General features: G+C 43.5%; 1 protein-coding gene across 1 annotated transcript; it reads left to right on the forward strand.

The window, feature by feature from the left end:
• The first annotated feature begins 2 nt into the window (after positions 1-2).
• Positions 3-5,390, forward strand: LOC106609984 (cytochrome b-c1 complex subunit 2, mitochondrial). Its single transcript, XM_014209073.3, has 14 exons — positions 3-224; positions 1,120-1,200; positions 1,685-1,834; positions 1,946-2,010; positions 2,178-2,234; positions 2,670-2,794; positions 2,940-3,037; positions 3,215-3,272; positions 3,391-3,486; positions 3,662-3,861; positions 4,018-4,098; positions 4,352-4,425; positions 4,583-4,736; positions 5,087-5,390. Exons 1-14 carry the CDS (start codon positions 192-194, stop codon positions 5,168-5,170), a joined length of 1,356 nt encoding a protein of 451 aa, XP_014064548.1. The 5' UTR covers positions 3-191; the 3' UTR covers positions 5,171-5,390.
• Positions 5,391-19,433: the final 14,043 nt, after the last annotated feature.

The following is a 19,433-nucleotide window of genomic DNA, read 5'->3' on the forward strand; positions in this document are numbered from 1 at the left end:
TGTGCATTTTCACGAAATGTGGAAAACATTTGTAGAACCCTGCAGAACAGATAAAGAGTTCTTTAGTGCATCAACAGCATTCGTTAGTGCACAACAAAAAAATCGAGGAAAAATGTGTCGCGCTGGGAACTCTGGGTAGGACTTCTTAGGTCAGCCATATTTAATCGTCCTGGCTGAAGGATAGAGGGGAGATGAAGGGGATTCGGGAAATAAGTAAGCTGTCGGTAAGAACTCCTTTAACATTGTCATAAGTCGGAGACGGGTTTTGGTTTCCGATAGTTTCCGATAGTACTAAGAGATTGTTTGGCGAGAAAGGTGCCTGCTCTACAAGCTGTGTGATGATGGCACTAGCTAGCATGCTAGCGAGGTCGCCAGCTAACATTAGCACGACCAGTTAGATACTTGGCCTGCTGATGATGAACCCAGCCTCAACGTTTGGCAGTGGGTTAAACGTTGTGGTTCAATATTAGAAGAAGACATCTACTCTTTCCCTGCTGTCAACGTGTTGTCAAATTCGTCTATCGGTCTGACCAATCAAAAGATCAGATCATGATCATGCAGAGGATAACGGTTCAGTTGTTGATCTGTCTCACTTCCTGTTTAACAGCCGTTGGATGTGTCGACAAGCCTTTTGATTCTCCATCTAAAGTTAAATGTAGTTCATAGACGATGGTCATGTGCCCTCGACCGTGTACTATAATGCAAATAGCTGGCACGCACTGTCTTGGGTCAATTCATCAGGACATAACGTTACAACCAAGTGTATCCTTGCTCAAGCTTCATCCTGCGCCAACATCGTGCATAGTTCTATTCTTTGATTTAGCACTTGCCATGACTCTCCTCCTCAATCCTCCAAAAACAAATGAGTGGCCGGGCTGCACCGTTGAATGGAAACAGAACCTACAGAATGTGCCTTTTTTATTAAACATTACAACATTTGAATATTATTATGCCAGTGTGCCCCCATAAGGTCCATCCACATCTGTCCAGCCAGCATTCAACCATCGTTCTCTGTCTATGATTCTTAATAATCACATAGGTTCTCTCTATCCAGAGTCCAGACCCACCATAACACCCTAGTAGGATATGAAGTCACCTTGTATCTTTTCTGCATTACAGACAAGGCTTTACGCAGCCCAGGCTGCCCGTAAATTGGATGTCTCCGCGGAGCACGTAAAGTTTCAGCCGCAGGAGGTGCAGGTCAGTGGGTGTTGACATGTCTCTCTCTCCTCAGACGCTACTATGCGGCTACCCGAACAGAGCAGCCCTTGACTCAGCCTCTGTCAGGCATCAAGGTCTCCACAGGGGCTGCCTATTAATACCAGGATGTCCATGTATGTGGTGATTTAGGGGGTGGAGATTGTGTCCTCTGCCCAGCTCTATCTCCTGTGTGTTTACATGGACCTTTGAGATATTATTCGACATAGAATATCTCTGTAGTGTTACAAACTCCCAATCAAATTTCATGCTGATTACATTTGTAATAGTTGAAGTAAAACTAGGTTAAAAGGTGTTTGGGATTTGATGCTTTGCTTCCCACCCATTTGTTGCCTTGTATGTGGACATGCCATAACAGAAGTTGGAGCTAAAATATGTTATACTACACTGCTCTGTTAACATTTTCTGACATCTTAAATGCATAAAACACACCAAGGTGTGATGCTAACTGATATTTCTCTTGCAGGTGACCAAACTGCCCAGCGGTCTGATGATAGCCTCGTTGGACAACTACTCCCCAGCTTCCAGGATCGGTGTGTTTGTGAAAGCTGGCTGTCGCTATGAGTCCCCGGAGAACCAGGGAGTCACCCACCTGCTCCGTCTGGCTGCCAACCTGGTACGCCTGGTTCTGGTTCATCAACATGATGTAGACAGGAGCTTCAACATACTCAATACTGTGTAGGAACTAGTGATGTGGTTAATCCCAATCTCTGGTGCTCTTTTCTAGACTACCAAAGGTGCTTCAGCCTTCAGGATCTGTCGTGGTGTGGAGGCAGTGGGAGGCAGTCTAGGGTCAGTAGTCTGCAGAGCCTGTGAATGAGTGTTTACATCCTCACAAGAGCCGAAAGACAACTAGACACATCTTTGATTTCTATTGTTTGGGATACTTAACATATTTTCTGACTGACTGTACCACTGTCATGGATGACATAGTGTTTATCTTTGTGTTTTCTATGCAGCGTGACGTCATCCAGAGAGAACATGATCTACTCGGTTGACTGTCTCAGAGACCACATGTAAGTGCTGCTTGCTTAAAGAGGACCTATGTATTATGGCTGGGACCATACCAGTATCACGATGCTCCTTAGTGTCGTGGCAGGGAAACAAAACACAAAGTGGATTTAACTTCTTTATGAAAACAGACCTAATGTTGGAAACAAATATCATTGTTGTCATCATCCAGAGTCACATGTATTTATTTTCCCAGCTATATCACACAATATTTTACATACAGCAGGTTTTTTAAAAGACCAAAAAGTGTTTTTGGTCTTTTATACTGCTACACTGGTATTGTCACAGCCCTACTATGTGTACACAAAGAATGACAGCAATTTATTCACCATATTCAGATCTGTTTGTGTACGCATAGTAGGGCTGTGACAATAGCAGTAACACAATATAAAATACCAAATAAATTGCTGTCATTCTAATTTCTGTGTTGTCTAATGCAGTGACACGGTGATGGAGTATCTGATCAATGTGACCACAGCCCCAGAGTTCAGGCCGTGGGAGGTGTCAGACCTCACCCCCAGGGTCAAGATGGACAAGGCCCTAGCCGCGCAGACCCCCCAGATGGGTGAGAACACACACTGTGGTTGTTTGATTATTTGAATGCGCTTTCTGTTAACATCTCTGGATAATAGTATAATGCTACATGTTAAAAGATTGCAAATTGTCACCATCACACTGCGGCTGAAGCATGTTGTGGATCTGTTCCTCAGGTGTGATTGAGGGTCTACATGGAGCTGCTTACAAGAATGCCCTGTCCAACTCCCTCTACTGCCCAGACTACATGGTTGGCCATGTCGACGCTGACCATGTAAGACACTCAACATCCCGGTCCCAGCATGTTCTACTGTACAGCACTATTAATTTGTTTGGGCTAATGCTATGGGTGTTCATCTTCCTCTCCAGATGAACATGCAGGGTTGTACTACTTCAGGAAGTGCAGCACTACGGTTGAATATTTCATTAACCCTCTGATGTTTCTCTCCAGATGCACAATTTTATCCAGAACAATTTCACAAGTGCTAGAATGGCTCTGGTTGGGCTTGGTAAGTGTTTAATGTGTATTTCTAATAAAACATTTTTAATCAAATGACTTGATGGTCATGTGTGTTAAGAGAATTTTGAAAAGGATATTGTGTTCTCATATACATTCTGTCTGTTCAGGTGTGGACCACAATGTTCTGAAGCAGGTGGGAGAGCAGTTCCTCAACATCCGCAGTGGGATGGGCACCGCTGGGACAAAGGCTCAGTACCGCGGTGGTAAGACCCTTATTCCAGAGGGGCTGAGATGACCACTGTCTGCTAGAAGAGGGTTGGCTCCCCATGCATTAAATGTCCTTTTCCTGGGAAATTCCCTGAATTCTAATGAGGTTTCTCCCTGCTTCTCTTTCTTTCTATCCCTGCGTCTATCTCTCTCCCTTTCTTTTTTCTCTAGGCGAGGTGCGGGTGCAGAACGGGTCCAGCCTGGTGCACTCTGTGGTGGTGTCTGAGGGGGCGGCGGTGGGCACCGACGAGGCTGTGGTTTTCTCTGTACTACAGCACGTCCTGGGGGCGGGGCCACACATCAAGAGAGGCTCCAACTCCACCTCCAAACTCTTCCAGGGTGTCGCTAAGGCTACTGCAGAACCCTTCGACGTGAGTGACATAATCAGCAGATCAGATTGTGTTTTTATAGCTGGGCATTCTACAAGAGGGAAATGCAGTATGTGGAGGAATCTTTGGGTAGAAGAGTTTTGTGCAGAATAGATTTCTGTCATGCAGTCATTCTCCTCTGGTGTCCCCTCCTTTTAGGCCTCTGCTTTCAATTCCAACTACTCTGACTCTGGCCTGTTTGGAGTCTACACCATCTCCCAGTCTGCAGCAGCTGGTGACGTGAGTATGATGTCTCTTACATTTCCACTGATAACATACATTTGTATAAGAATTTATAAAGATTCATTGAACCTCTTCACAACAGCTTTCTGAAGCTGTTACTAATTAGTCCTATGCACCCTGTGAGGGATAGTTGCTTTTACATAGAATGGAATGTAAGATCATTCATTTAGGATGAGGAAAGATCATAATGAAGATGAACTTTGACCTCCCATTGATTAATCGATTGACCTATCACTGTCCTCCTATCCAGGTGATCAAGGCAGCTATTAGCCAGGTGAAGGCTGTTACAGGAGGAGTCTCAGAAGCTGACCTGACCCGCGCCAAGTAAGCTAACACACACACACACACACACACACACACACACACACACACACACAGACTTAGAAACTTGAATATAGAATTTGAGTAGATAAAATCAAGAAAAGTATTGCAATGGAAGGGACTTTGAAGATGTTGTCTTAAGGTGTATCTGTTTTTGTAGGACCCAGCTGAAGGCTGAGTACCTGATGTCGTTGGAGAGCTCAGAGGGTTTGTTAGACGCAATGGGTTCACAGGCTCTGTCCGGAGGGGTCTACCACTCCCCCGAGGCCATCGCACAGAAGATCGACTCCGTCTCCGCAACTGATGTCGCCAACGTAAGTTTATTCACTTTGGGGTGAATATTATCTTCCACTTAAGTTGAATTTTCACTTAGTCTTCAATTGACATCAATGCATGACTAAGTGAAAATTCAAGTGGAAGTTAATATATTTCTATATTAGTCTTTGCTGCAGCTCACTCTCGACTTGTACAGTACATTAGGAGTGTTTTCCTTGTTTGTTAGTTTTTCTGCTTAGATGGTCCCGTGTGGCTCAGTTGATAGAGCATGGTGCTTGCAATGCCAGGGTTCTGGGTTCGATTCCCATGGGGGACCAGTACAGGAAAAATGTATGTAAGTCGCTGTGGATAAAATGTCAAATTTTATGTGTTTTCTTTGTTCTCTCAGGCTGCAAATAAGTTTGTGTCGGGTAAGAAGTCCATGGCTTCCAGTGGAAACCTCATCAAGACGCCCTTCGTTGACGAGATCTAAAGCCTTTCAACTGTATTTCACCTGTGATTTTAAGTCACAACAAAGCCCTCTGTCCATTCAAACAAACTGAAACAGTCATTATCCTAATTGTGTCATTGTTCTTTTGAGGAAGTTATGTTGGAATCACACCAACCGCCAATATTTATAGTTGTTGCTATTTTTATGTGGATATTGAACTGTATAGCTCATGTAAATTAATGAATAAAGAATATCTACCTTACATGTGGAATAAGTCGTTTTTTTCCTCTTGTAAATAGACCTAATGTCTTACCAGGTGATAGTAAATGAAACCTTATGATCCATGAAAAAGTTTTGCTGCATTGTCCAATAGTGTGAAATTATATTTCTCCTAATCTGTTCGGACCAAAAATGTCTGTACATGTCGCTTTCATGAAAAAGTGTTGGATTATGTTATTTTTTTCCCGGAAATACAAGTGTTTTCCAATGAGAAAAGCAATACTACGTGACCAAAAGTATGTGGACACCTGCTCATCAAACATCTCATTCCAAAACTATGGGCAATAATATGGAGTTGGTCCCCCCCCCTTTGCTGCTATAACAACCTCTACTCTTCTGGGAAGGCTTTCCATTAGATGTTGGAACATTGTTGTGGTGATTTGCTTCCATTCAGCCACGAGCATTAGTTAGGTTGGGCGATTAGGCCTGGCTCGCAGTCTGTGTTCCAATTCATCCCAAAGGTGTAAGATGGGGTTGAGGTCAGGGCTCTGTGCATGCTAGTCGGGTTCTTCCACACTGATCTCAACAAACCATTTCTGTATGGACCTCGCTTTGTGCACAGAGGCTTTGTCATGCTGAAACAGGAAAAGGCCTTCTTCAAACTGATGGTGAAGCGTGATTCATCACTCCAGAGAACGTTTCCACTGCTCCAAAGTCCAGTGGCGGCAAGCTTTATACCACTCCAGGTATGCTTGTGCGGTTGCTCGGCCATGTAAACCCATTTCATGAAGCTCCCAACAAACAGTTATTGTGCCAACGTTGCTTCCAGAGGCAGTTTTGAACTCTGAGTGTTGCAACCGAGGACAGACAATTTTTACATGCTACGAGGTCCTGTTCTGTGAGCTTGTGTGGCTTACCACTTTGCGGCTGATCTGTTGTTGCTCCTAGACGTTTCCACAATAACAGCACTTACAATTGACCGGAACAGCTCTAGCAGGGCAGAAATTTGAAGAACTGATTTGTTAGAAATGTGGCATTCTATGATGGTGCCACGTTGAAAGTCATTGAGCTCTTCAGTAAGGCCATTCTACTGCCAATGTTTGTCTATGGTGATTGCATGGCTGTGTGCTCCATTTTATACACCTGTCAGCAACGGGTGTGGCAGGAATAGCGGAATCCACTCATTTGAAGGGGTGTCCACATACTTTTGGAGGACAATACAGTGGGTCTATGTTAATGTATATATTTAATCATAGCATATTCTTTTTTCAGTAGATTGAAGTTCATTTGGGTTATGAGTATACTTTATCAAGATGATCTTACAGATGATTTTACCATGACCATTAGCCTTTACATATGCTTAAATCAGTGATTTTGACTAAAACATTTAATTTGGTTATTTCAGGGGGAATTGGCAATGTATAGACCCTTAAACTCAGTTAGTGTAATAACGTATATACTTAATGTCAGTAGTTTTGTTCAGTGTCTCTTGCACAAGTGTAGACCTGGTTTATGTGAGTTTTACTAAATAGTTACAAGGGCAGACCTGTTTTTATCAACGTATTGTACACAGCCACAGGTGTAAACCAGGTTCGCATGGGTATATTACGGCAGAAGTGCAGGTTTGAAAGCCTGGTTTGTATGAATGTTGAGGCTTGGACATGAGGGTAAACCTGTTTTATGAGTATTAAGCTTTATACCCATGAATTTACCTGATTTATTTGAGTAATAAGATGTACCAGGCTAATACAGGTAATGGGTCTGAATGGATGTCAATTGTCCCTTCAAATCCTTTCCTGCAGTGATGTAGTCAAGGCACTAAACCTCAGCTCCAAGTTGAGTCCCAAGTCACTTGGCAGTGCTAAAAGCTGAGGCCCAATAATCTTTGAAACTATATTTAGTAAGGTAAAAAGCTAAGTAAGGCTAGACTGCTAATACAGTAGCTATGTAACATTTGCTGTTGTAGCTAGCATATTGAATCATGCAAGAGAGAAAGACTCAGTCTGTCGAGTCAGAGTTAGAGTCGAGTCACAAAAACCGTAACTTGAATCAGAGTAGTTTCGAACCGGGTCATAGCCCGGTAAAGAAATCAAACATATTTATTAAATAATGTCAACTATATCCAAGTTACAATGGTGTGTGTAGTCAGTAGTGTAAGTGAGTGGATGCGTGCATAGATGGTGATAATGAGGGGTGTTGAGGTGCCAAAACAAACACAAAGAAGCCCCAAAATGCCACAACCAAAAACAGGAGTGTGTCTGTGTGGAGAGAGTCTCCTCGATGTATGGGGGGAAGGTGTATTTATCCCCGGGACACACCCAAGCCCAGGTTTGTCCCATTTCACTGACCCTCCCGGCTACGCCTACCGACATCCTATTAAGGAAAACAAGAGCAAAGATAAATAATTCGGCAGACAGAGTGGGAGGGTTGTCACAGTGAAGTCCGAGTCCTTGACTCGAGTACTACAACACCGCTTTCTGGTAACAAGTTTGTGGTAGAAAGAAAGTGAATGAGCCTGAGGCACATGAGTGATACCACTGTTCTATGATTTTATCTGTGAATTGGTTAAGGTACACAGGTCAGACGTCACAGGACTAAGACAAGAAACTAGCAAGGTTGGGTGTGCAGGGGATAGTTGTATATAGGTAAATGTTGGTGGCTTGGGAGAATAGAGGTGTTGAAAAACGGGGTAACGGCTGAGATGGAACTGGATTCTATGGGTATCTTGACCATGTTCTGTTATAATATCCACCCTGCACAGCCAGAAGAGGACTGGCCACCCCTCATAGCCTGGTTCCTCTCTAGGTTTCTTCCTAGGTTTTTGGCCTTTCTAGGGAGTTTTTCCTAGGGAGATTTTCCTAGCCACCGTGCTTCTTTCACATGCTTTGCTTGCTGTTTGGGGTTTTAGGCTGGGTTTCTGTACAGCACTTTGAGATATCAGCTGATGTACGAAGGGCTATATAAATACATTTGATTTGATTTGATATGGGTAACAAATAGGGCTTTATAGGGCTAGGGTATGGGTGTAGTAGGACATTAGGGCTAGGAAATGGGTGTATTGGGACTTTAGGGCTTATAGGGCTAGGATATGGGTGTATCAGGACTTGATTGAATCAATATTAGGGTATTGGCATGTGGGTGTTGGGGGTTAGGGCATTGGACTGGGGTGTGTGGGTAATTGGGTTTAGGTGTGTTGGTAAGTGGGCTGAGGTACATACATTACCTGTCAAAAGTTTTAGAACACCTACTCATTCAATGGTTGTTCGTTATTTTTACTATTTTCTACATTGTAGAAATAAAGTAAAGACATCAAAACTTTGAAATAACACATATGGAACCAAAAAAGTGTTAATCAAATCAAAATATATTTTATATTTGACATTCTTTAAATAGCCACCCTTTGCCTTGATGACAGCTTTGCACACTCTTGGCATTCTTTCAACCAGCTTCACCTGGAATGCTTTTCCAACAGTCTTGAAGGAGTTCCCACATATGATGAGCACTTGTTGACTGCTTTTCCTTCACTCTGCGGTCCGACTCATCCCAAACCATCTCAATTTTGTTGAGGTCGGGGGATTGTGGAGGTCAGGTCATCTGATGCAGCACTCCATCACTCTCCTTCTTTGTAAAATAGCCTTTGTACAGCCTGGATGTGTGTTGCGTCATTGTCCTGTTGAAAAACAAATGATAGTCCCACTAAACACAAACCAGATGGGATGGTGTATCGCTGCAGAATGCAGTGGTAGCCATGCTGGTTAAGCGTGCCTTGAATTCTAAATAAATCACAGACAGTGTCACCAGCAAAGCACCCTGACACCATAACACCTCTTCCATGATTTACGGTGGGCAATACACATGCGGAGATCATCTGTTCATCACACCACGTCTCACAAAGACACGGCGGTTGGAACCAAAAATCTCACATTTAGACTCCAGACCAAAGGTCTAATTTCCATTGCTCGTATTTCTTGACCCAAGCAAGTCTCTTCGTGTCCTTTAGTAGTGGTTTCTTTGTAGCAATTCGACCATGAAGGCCTGATTCACACAGTCTCCTCTGAACAGTTGATGTTGAGATGTGTCTTTTACTTGAACTCTGTGAAGCATTTATTTGGGCTGCAATTTCTGAGGCTGGTAACTCTAATGAAATTATCCTTTGCAGCAGAGTTAACTCTGGGTCTTCCTTTCCTGTGGCAGTCCTCATGAGAGCCAGTTTCATCATAGCGCTTGATGGTTTTTTGCGACTGCACTTGAAGAAACTTTCAAAGTTCTTCACATTTTCTGTATGTCTTAAAGTAATGATGGACTGTCATTTGCCTTTGCTTATTTGAGCTGTTCTTGCCATAATATAGACTTGGTCTTTTACCAAATAGGGCTATCTTCTGTATTCTGATCTTTGTCCACATGTGCAGTTGCAAACCGTAGTCTGGCTTTTTTATGGCAGTTTTGGAGCAGTGGCTTCTTCTTTGCTGAGCGGCCTTTCAGATTATGTCGATATAGGACTCGTTTTACTGTGGAAATAGATACTTTTGTACCTGTTTCCTCCAGCATCTTCACAAGGTTCTTTGCTGTTGTTCTGGGATTGATTTGCACTTTACGCACCAAAATACGTTCATCTCTAGAAGACAGAACGCATCTCCTTCCTGAGCAGTATGATGGCTGCGTGGTCCCATGGTGTTTATACTTGCGTACTGTTGTTTGTACAGATGAACGTGGTACCTTCAGGCGTTTGAAAATTGCTCCCAAGGATGAACCAGACTTGTGGAGGTCTAAAAAGAAAATTTCTGAGGTCTTGGCTGATTTCTTCAGATTTTCCCATGATGTCAAGCAAAGAGGCACTGAGTTTGAAGGTAGGCCTTGAAATACATCCACAGGTACACCTCCAATTAACTAAAATGATGTCAATTAGCGTATCAGAAGCTTCTAAATCCGTGGCATCCTTTTCTGGAATTTTCCAAGCTGTTTAAAGGCAGTCAACTTAGTGTATGTTAACTTCTGACCCACGGGAATTGTGATACAGTGAATTATAAGTGAAATAATCTGTCTGTAAAGAATTGTTGGAAAAATTACTTGTGTCATGCACAAAGTAGATGTCCTAACCGACTTGCCAAAACTATAGTTTGTTAACAAGAAATTTGTGGAGTGGTTGAAAAACGAGTTTTAATGACTCCAACATAAGTGTATGTAAACTTCCGACTTCAACTGTATAGTGTACATACTGAGGCTGGGGAATAGGGGTAAATGATTGTTAATTGTATTACTGGCAGAGCAATGCTTGTTCCCATCGGCCATTGTGACTAAAAATAAAACATACTTTTTTACATTCTGCTCACTCAAAATGTATTTTTTTTAATAATATGGATTACATGTAAGAGTTACTAATGGCATATGATTTGCATAGTGGCAGGTCTGGGAAATGTTTTGGAGCAAATGGGCTCCACCAGCCTGTACTGTTGACACCAGGCAGGATGGGACCATGCACTCATGCTGCTTGCATCCTGTAGCTCTAACTCCAAAAAGTTTTGGGACACTGTAAAGTCCATGGAAAATAAGAGCACCTCCTCTCAGCTGCTTACTGCCCTGAGGCTAGGAAACACTGTCACCATCGATAAATTCACGATAATCGAGAATTTCAATAAGCATTTCTCTACGGCTGGCCATGCTTTCATCCTGGCTACCCCAACCCCGGCCAACAGCTCCGCACTCCCCGCAGCTACTTCCCCAAGCCTCCCCAGCTTCTCCTTCACCCAAATCCAGATAGTAGATGTTGTGAAAGAGCTGCAAAATCTGGACCCGTACAAATCAGCTGGGCTAGACAATCTGGACCCTCTCTTTCTAAAATTATCTGCAGCCATTGTTGCAACCTCTATTACTGTTACACCGTACCTTCTCCGCTACGCTATCCGCTTTCCGAGCTGGTCACGGGTGCACCTCAGCCACGCTCAAGGTACTAAACGATATCATAACAACCATTGATAAAAGACAGTACTGTGCAGCCGTCTTCATCAACCTGGCCAAGGCTTTCGACTCGGTCAATCACCATATTCTTATCGGCAGACTGAACAGCCTTGGTTTCTCAAATGACTGCCTCGCCTGGTTCACCAACTACTTCTCAGATAGAGTTCAGTGTGTCAAATCGGAGGGCCTGTTGTCCGGACCTCTGGCAGTCTCTATGGGTACCACAGGGTTCAATTCTTGGGCCAACTCTTTCCTCTGTTTATATCAATGATGTCGCTCTTGCTGCTGGTGATTCCTTGAACCACCTCTACGCAGACGACACCATTCTGTATACGTCTGGCACTTCATTGGACACTGTGTTAACAAATCTCCAAACAAGCTTCAATGCCATACAACACTCCTTCTATGGCCTCCAACTGCTCTCAAACGCTAGTAAAACTAAATGCATGCTCTTCATCCGATCGCTGCCCGCACCAGCCCGTCCGACTAGCATCACTACAACTACAAATACCTAGATGTCTGGCTGGACTGTAAACTCTCCTTCCAGACTCACATTAAGCATCTCCAATCCAAAATGAAATCTAGAATCAGCTTCCTATTTCGCAACAATGCCTCCTTCACTCACGCTGCCAAACATACCCTCGTAAAACTGACTATCCTACCGATCCTCGACTTCGGTGATGTCATTTACAAAATAGCCTCCAACACTCTACTCAGCAAACTGGATGCAGTCTATCACAGTGCCATCCATTTTGTCACCAAAGCTTAAGGTCCAGGGCAGAACGTTGGGACAGGACAGCCCCCACTCTGACATCCGAAGCATCGTCCTCCACTACAAACTGACGGGAAGGGTCAGGATGAACCAAGATGGGAGCAGTGGTGAAGCGGTGTTTGAGGTCCCGGAACGCCCGGTCAGCGGCAGATGACCATGTAAATTGAACCTTTTTAGAGGTGAATGCAGACAGGGGTGAAGCCAGGGTGCTGTATCCCGAGATAAATCACCGATAAAAGTTGGCAAACCACAGGAAACGTTGCAGCTGCACCCTGGACGTAGGCTGAGGTGCAATCCACCACCACTCTCACTTTCCTGGGATCCATCTGGACACTCCCAGCAGAGATGATGTAACCCAGAAAGGGAATGGTGGAGTAATGGAACGCACACTTCTCAGCTTTCACAAACAGCTGATTCTCCAGAAGACATTGAAGAACCTGCCGGATGTGGAGCATGTGTTCTTGGGGGGAGTGGGAGAAGATGAGGATGTCATCAATGTAGATGAAGATGAACCGGTTCAACATGTTGCAGTGAACATCATTTAGCAGAGCCCGGAACACAGCAGGGGCGTTGGTGAGGCCAAAAGGCATGACCAGATTCTCGTAGTGGCCGATGGCCATGTTGAAGGCGGTCTTCCATTTGTCCCCCTCTCGTATCTGCACCAGGTGGTAGGCATTCCGTAGATCCAGCATGGAAAACACAGTGGCCCCATGGAGCGGCTCGAAGGCCGAGAAAATGAGTGGTAGTGGGTAACGGTTCTCAACAGTAATGTCATTGAGTCCCCGGTAGTCAATGCACAAGCGCCGAGTCTTGTCCTTTTTCTCCACGAAGAAGAACCCTGCACTGGCGGGAGAGGAAGAGGGATGGATAAATCCTGCAGCTAGGGAGTTCCCAATGTAGGTCTCCATAGCCTTGGTCTCCGGTCCTGACAGAGAGTACAGACGTCCCGGGGCGGCGCGGTGTTTGGGAGAAGGTCAATCCCGCAGTCATAGGGTCGGTGTGGCAGAAACGAAGTGGCCCGGGCCTCGCTGAACACCTCCCGGAGGTCCTGGTACTCTGCAGGGATAGCAGAGAGGTCCGGGGCACCTTCCGAGCCCACAGAAAGACATCCCGGGGAAGGTTGCGATGACTTCAGACAGTGGGTGTGGCAGAACGGACTCCAGCCCATGATGGCACCCGTAGACCACTTCATGAGGGGATTGTGTTGCTGGAGCCAGGAGAATCCCAAAACCACGGGAATCTGAGGAGACATGAGCAGAAATGGAATAGTCTCGCTGTGATTCCCTGACACCCATAGGTTGATGGGAGTGGTAATATGAGTCACCCGGCCTATAAAGCACCCGTCCAGCACCCTAAAATCTATGTGAATGGAGAGGGGCTGAGTGGGGATGTTCAGCTCGGAAGCCAGGGTAGCGGACCTGGAGAGATTTAGACTGGTTTCCCCACAGCAGAATGGCATGAAAAGGGGTGCGAGCAAGGGAAGCAGAAATGTTCTCCATATGGCCCACCAGAGTACTCGATCCTACCGGTGAGCCTGGTCTTTTAAAGTACAAGAGGACACAAAATGACCAAGAGTCCCGCAATACAGACAACTCTTCGTATTGATCCTGTATTGCCGTTCCGCTGGCAACAGCCCAGCACTGCCTTGTTGCATAGGCCCGGGAAGAGGTGACTCGGCTGTCTTTTGCGACTCTCGGAGGAGGTCAAGAAGCCTTGGGTTCTCTTGGAAACGGGACCGTCGGGGACTTCTGGGACGACTCGGAGGCAAGGTGGAATCCCAGGACGTTCGAGCGACATCAAATTTCCTCTCCCTCCGTCGTTCCCGTAATTGCCGATCGATATGGATGGTCAACACAACGAGGGAATCGAGATCCGTAGGTAACTTCCAAGCTGCAAGTTCGTCCTTAACCTCCTCCGAGACACTGTGCAGGAACATATCGAACAATGCTTCCAGGTTCCAAGCACTCTCCGCTGCCAACGTGTGGAAATCCACCGCATAGGCTGCCACACTGTGGGAGTCCTGCCGAAGCTGGAATTAGCTTCCGGGCAGCTTCTCTCCCGGAGAACGGGTCATCAAAAACCTTCTTCACTTCTCACACGAACCCCTCCAGACTAATGCATATGGCCGGCTGTTGTTCCCATACAGCAGTAGACCAGGTGACAGCCCTGCCAGACTTCAGCGTGATGAGGTAGGCTATCTTGGAGCGATCCGAGGGGAAGGAGGAGGGCTGAAGCTTGAAGATGAGGGCACACTGAGCTAGAAATATCCGACAGGTGCTCGGCTCTCCATTGAAGTGTTCCGGGGGAGGTAAGCGGGTCTCCTGAGAAGGTGGAGTGACTGATGAGAAGGGGGTGCTAACAGCTGAGTTACTGTGGGGCTGTGGGGTTACCACCGTGGTAGGCTGCTTCCCAGACAACCTACGGAATTGTTCCAACAAAATGTCCAACGCCCGGTCATGGCGTTCATTCAACGTTTGGACCCCCTCCATAAGGCCCTGAAGCAATCCCTCGTGCCTACCGATGGTGGCTCCTTGACAGGAGATGGCGTTGCGCAGCTGGCCCGGGTCTGCTGGGCCAGTCATGGCCAGTTTGTACTATCACGTTTCAGGTAAGACCCAGATGCAGACAATGCCAAAGTAACAACAGTTTATTAATCCAACAGGGGCAGGCAAAAGACAGGTCAAGGGCAGGCAGAGGTCAGTAATCCAGATAGCTGGGGCAAAGGTACAGGACGGCAGGCAGGCTCAGGGCAGTTAGAAAAGGTCAACACCGGGAAAACAGGAATAATCGAGAGACAGGAACAGAAGGAAAAACGCTGGTAGGCTTTTATAAATATGGTATTATCCCCTGGTATAAATACACAGGGGATAATGGGCGACACCTGGAGGGGGGCGGAAACAATCACAAAGACAGGTGAAACCTATCAGGGTGTGACAGGGAGTAGGCTGCATGCAGCTATTTATGGTTGGTTTTGCAAATACGGGCACTTTAGGATGTTAAAAGTTTTGAAAAATGAAACCTCTTGAAACTGCTTTTAATTTATCTGAATATTTTCTTCACTCTGTCTGGGAACAGGATCTTATAGTGGCTGAGACCATACTATTTAAGAATATAATTTTTAAAAATCGGTTTCCCCAAATACCCGAGGGGAAATGTCATTACCACCACGTCATAAAATGTGCTATTTTAGTTGAAAAGGAAATTACTGTCACGTCCTGACCAGTATAAGGGGTTATTTGTTATTGTTATTTGGTCAGGGCGTGGCAGGGGTGTGTTTGTTTTGTGTTGTCGGGGTTTTTGGGTATTGTTCTATGTTTTGTATTTCTATGTTCTTTCTATGTTGTGTATTTCTTTGTGTTGGCCTGGTATGGCTCTCAATCAGGGACAGCTGTACATCGTTGTTGCTGATTGGGAGCCATACTTAGGTAGCCCTTTTTCCACCTGTCTTTTGTGGGAAGTTGTTTTTGCACTTTTGTGGTTTGCCTGCAAACTGTCTAGCTGTTGTTCGGTTTTTCTTGTTTTGTGTAGTGTTCAAATAAAGTTAAGATGAGCATTCACATACCCGCTGCATTTTGGTCCAATCACTACGACGGCCGTGACAATTACAGAAACTGTGCCTAAGGTATTTTATGTAATATTTCACATGAATTGTATTTTCTCACTTTTATTTTACAATTTGGAAGTTTTCTTAATTACATGTATTCACATCATTGACATGTCTAAATGTCCATATGCCTTGATGATTCTCAGAAACATGTATTTACCACATCAACAGCTTAATATTTTACATTACTTTTGAAATGATCTTAAGAACAAGCATTTAAGGTTCACATATGGGAAAAATCCTCAACATCAATTGTAATTGAATAAACCTTATCCTCAAAAATATGTTCCATGATGGTAATGACTTAGCGTTGTGGTAATTACATTTCATATAAAACAACTGATGAAAAATACCATTAAACATTTTAATGTCACAGTAGTACATGTTTCATTTTATTGAAGATATAGAACAGACCATTTGTTCCAATTCATCCTAAAGGTGTTCGATGGAGTTGAGGTCAGGGCTCTGAGCAGGCCAGTCAAGTTTTTCCACACCAATCTCGACAAACCATTTCTGTATGGACCTCGCTTTGTGCATGGGGGCATTGACATGCTGAAACAGGAAATTACCTTCCCCAAAACTGTTGCCACAAAGTTGGAAGGACAGAATCATCTAGAATGTCATTGTATGCTGTAGCGTTAACATTTCCCTTCACTGGAACTAACAGTCCTAGCCCAAACCATAAAAAATAGCCCCAGAACATTATTCCTCCTCCACCAAAATGTACAGTTGGCACTCTGCATTGGGGCAGGTAGCATTCTTCTGACATCCGCCAAACCCAGATTCATCCGTCAGACTGCCAGATGGTGAAGCGTGATTCATAACGCCAGAGAACACGTTTCCACAGCACCAGAGTCCAATGGCGGCTAGCTTTACACCACTCCAGCCGGCGCATGGTATTGTGCATGGTGATCTTATACTTGTGTGTGGCTGCTCGGCCATGGAAACCCGTTTCAAGAAGCTCCCAACGAACAGTTATTTTGCTGATGTTGCTTCCAGAGGCAGTTTGGAAATCGGTAGTAAGTGTTACAACATAACTATGCGCTTTAGCATTTGGCAGTTACGTTCTGTGAGCTTGCGTAGCCTACCACTTTGCGGATGAGCCGTTGTTGCTTCTAGACATTTCCACTTCACAATAACAGCACTTACAGTTGATCAGGGCAGCTTTAACAGGGCAGACATTTGACGAACTGACTTGTTGGTAAGGTAGTATCCTATCATGGTGCCACGTTGAAAGTCACTGAGCTCTTCAATATGGACCATTCTACTGCCAATGTTTGTCTATAGAGATTGCACGGCTGTGTGCTCGATTTTATACACCTTTCAGCAACGGCTGTGGCTAAAATCGGCGAATTCACTAATTTCATCCACTAATTTCAAGGGGTGTCCACATACTTTTGTATATATATAGTGTATGTCCTTGTCCTCTCCCTGGTTGATTTAGGAGGCATTTTATTTAAAAAAATAAAAAAATAATAATAATTAAAGTCAGTAATAACCATAGTGTGTCACATAAATAGATCATCCTAACATAATACAACATGTAATAAATAAGCAAATAAGTGTTCAATTTTAACTTAACCATGACCATTTATGTAATTTGTTTGTCTTATCAGGTCTTAAGGTAAGTAAAAATGAATGAACTAATACATTTTGTCATTACCACCAGATTCTGTCCTTACCATCACAGTTCATTATGTGGTGGTAATAAGGTGTGGTGGGAATGACATTTTTACGATATTTGGTCATAAATAGCAGGGATTCTAGCATGCTAACTCCAGTTGAACAGCTAGCATACAATGTATCCTAAATACACATAATTAAAATATAATTTCAAAAATCTAACATAATTTGATGAAATTATAGCCTATTTGGTAATGAGGTACAATAAAAATATTATCTTCTCAAGTCATATTTACATTTATTTTTCTATAATTCCCTGGCATCAAAATTGGAATTCCCCTCCATGACACCCATGTGCTCCACTGCCACTTTTCATATCTATGGTAACCATGTACACAAACTTTTGAAAAAAGGTTATTATCATCTAATTTGCTTGTCATGGTGGTAATGACAAAATACTTAGAGACGACTATTTTGGGTAAAAAAAAGTATCACATGGTTTATGCACATCTAATATGTATATAGTTTCCATTTATTTGACTCTTTTTTTAAACAGGTGGATTAAATATTTTGTAATTATCAAGACTTTTGTAAGTGTAATACATAAAAGAATGTCAAAAGTATGCGTGAGACAGGACAAAAACAGTGCAAAACAGTGACATCCAGACATGAAACGCTTTAGAAAAACGAATTCAAAACATTTTGAAAGCTGAAAATGAGAGTTTAACGTTATTTTAGTATTTAATTAATGGATGTGAAATAAACAAATCTAAATGAACATTTTATCTTAAAAATCGATGTTTTACAAACATACATTGTCGACGTGTACTTTGTTGTCAGTAGCTAGGTTTCAATCCAATTGGCGACAGGTTTTCATTTCATGCGAATATTCAAAAATCTGCATAAAAACAATATGCTCACTTTCCCACCAGAGATGTTTTCATCAAATTGACTTGTTGCAGATAAAATACTGTGTGTGCGATGACATAGTGTACATAAAATAACTTTTGTGGTTAAATACCCATGCACCGAATAAAATATACAAGTTAAATTGGTTTCCATCATATTTTCAACTCTACTGATGGTTTTCCCACCCCAAAAATATTGCTTCATATAGCGAATGTGCCCACTCTGGTATTGACACGTGTGCTACAGCCTACATTATGAGATTATTATAGACAAAAGAGCGAGATAATTTTTATTTGTCAAAGGGCAGCCACCAGAATAAGACCCTCGATATTTATTGGAAAGGAGCATCAAGCTCATCACGTTGCACTTTCCCCACCCTCTGAAGCGCATCATAATTTATTTAATCTGTATCCTAATAAACAGTATGCTTTCCCGATGAGTTGTAGTGGGATGACTAATGTACTTCTATATGATGGTTATTATATCAATATTTCCGTGCACGACATTTCTCGCATAATTAATTTTACCTAGACAAAAAGATCCCACCTTGTCTAGCGTATTTTGTTTTGTCGTCATTTGGATAGTTTACCGAAAAATGTTCTGTTTCCATCAGGCCTGTCATGACATGTTTTATCCGACATTTAGGCTACTTCACGCTCAAAAAAAGGTTGGAAACCTGGTTGGTATAGCAGAAATATGAGTCAGAGATTTAGGGTGCGTTCGAGCAGATCACTTTTGTCAATTTGCATTATATAAAAATGTTCGACTCTAAGTTTCTGCAATTGCTCTTTACAAACTTCATCCTGCAGCCATCACCTGCATTGTGGGAGGCTCTATTGTCAACGAATCATTAGGGTGTTTTTGTTTGGCCCAAAGACGTGACTGAAACAGGAACCAACTTTACCACAAATCATGTGCAGCCTACAGTGAATGAATCAAGGTGATTGAGGCTCTATCTCACTAATTGATTGTATATTGTACACATATATCATTTCAGTTTGTGAGTAGATGTAGGAGACACGTTTTTTTCCTCGAAATGATAAAGAAAACCTTGGCAACACTGCCATGCTGATCTGAGCCTTGCTGTTGGAAAACCACATTAGTGTACGACTTTCTGCTTTTGCAGATGCACCTCCCCGACTTTCGTCGACAGTCAGTTGCTTTAGCCTTACTACTCAAACGCGCCCAATCACTTGGTTCTCTGTTTGACAGAGTTGTACAGA

Source organism: Salmo salar, chromosome 01, assembly GCF_965601325.2.
Source record: "Salmo salar chromosome 01, fSalSal1, whole genome shotgun sequence".
Taxonomy (NCBI): Eukaryota; Metazoa; Chordata; class Actinopteri; order Salmoniformes; family Salmonidae; genus Salmo; species Salmo salar.

Bases quoted from the DNA above. Each gene is read 5' to 3' on its own strand.
- LOC106609984 (XM_014209073.3), top strand. From the start codon at position 192: ATGAAGGGGATTCGGGAAATAAGTAAGCTGTCG. The intron at 2,795-2,939 runs GTGAGAACACAC...TCTGTTCCTCAG, and splicing joins CGCGCAGACCCCCCAGATGG to GTGTGATTGAGGGTCTACAT. The intron at 3,273-3,390 runs GTAAGTGTTTAA...CTGTCTGTTCAG, and splicing joins AATGGCTCTGGTTGGGCTTG to GTGTGGACCACAATGTTCTG.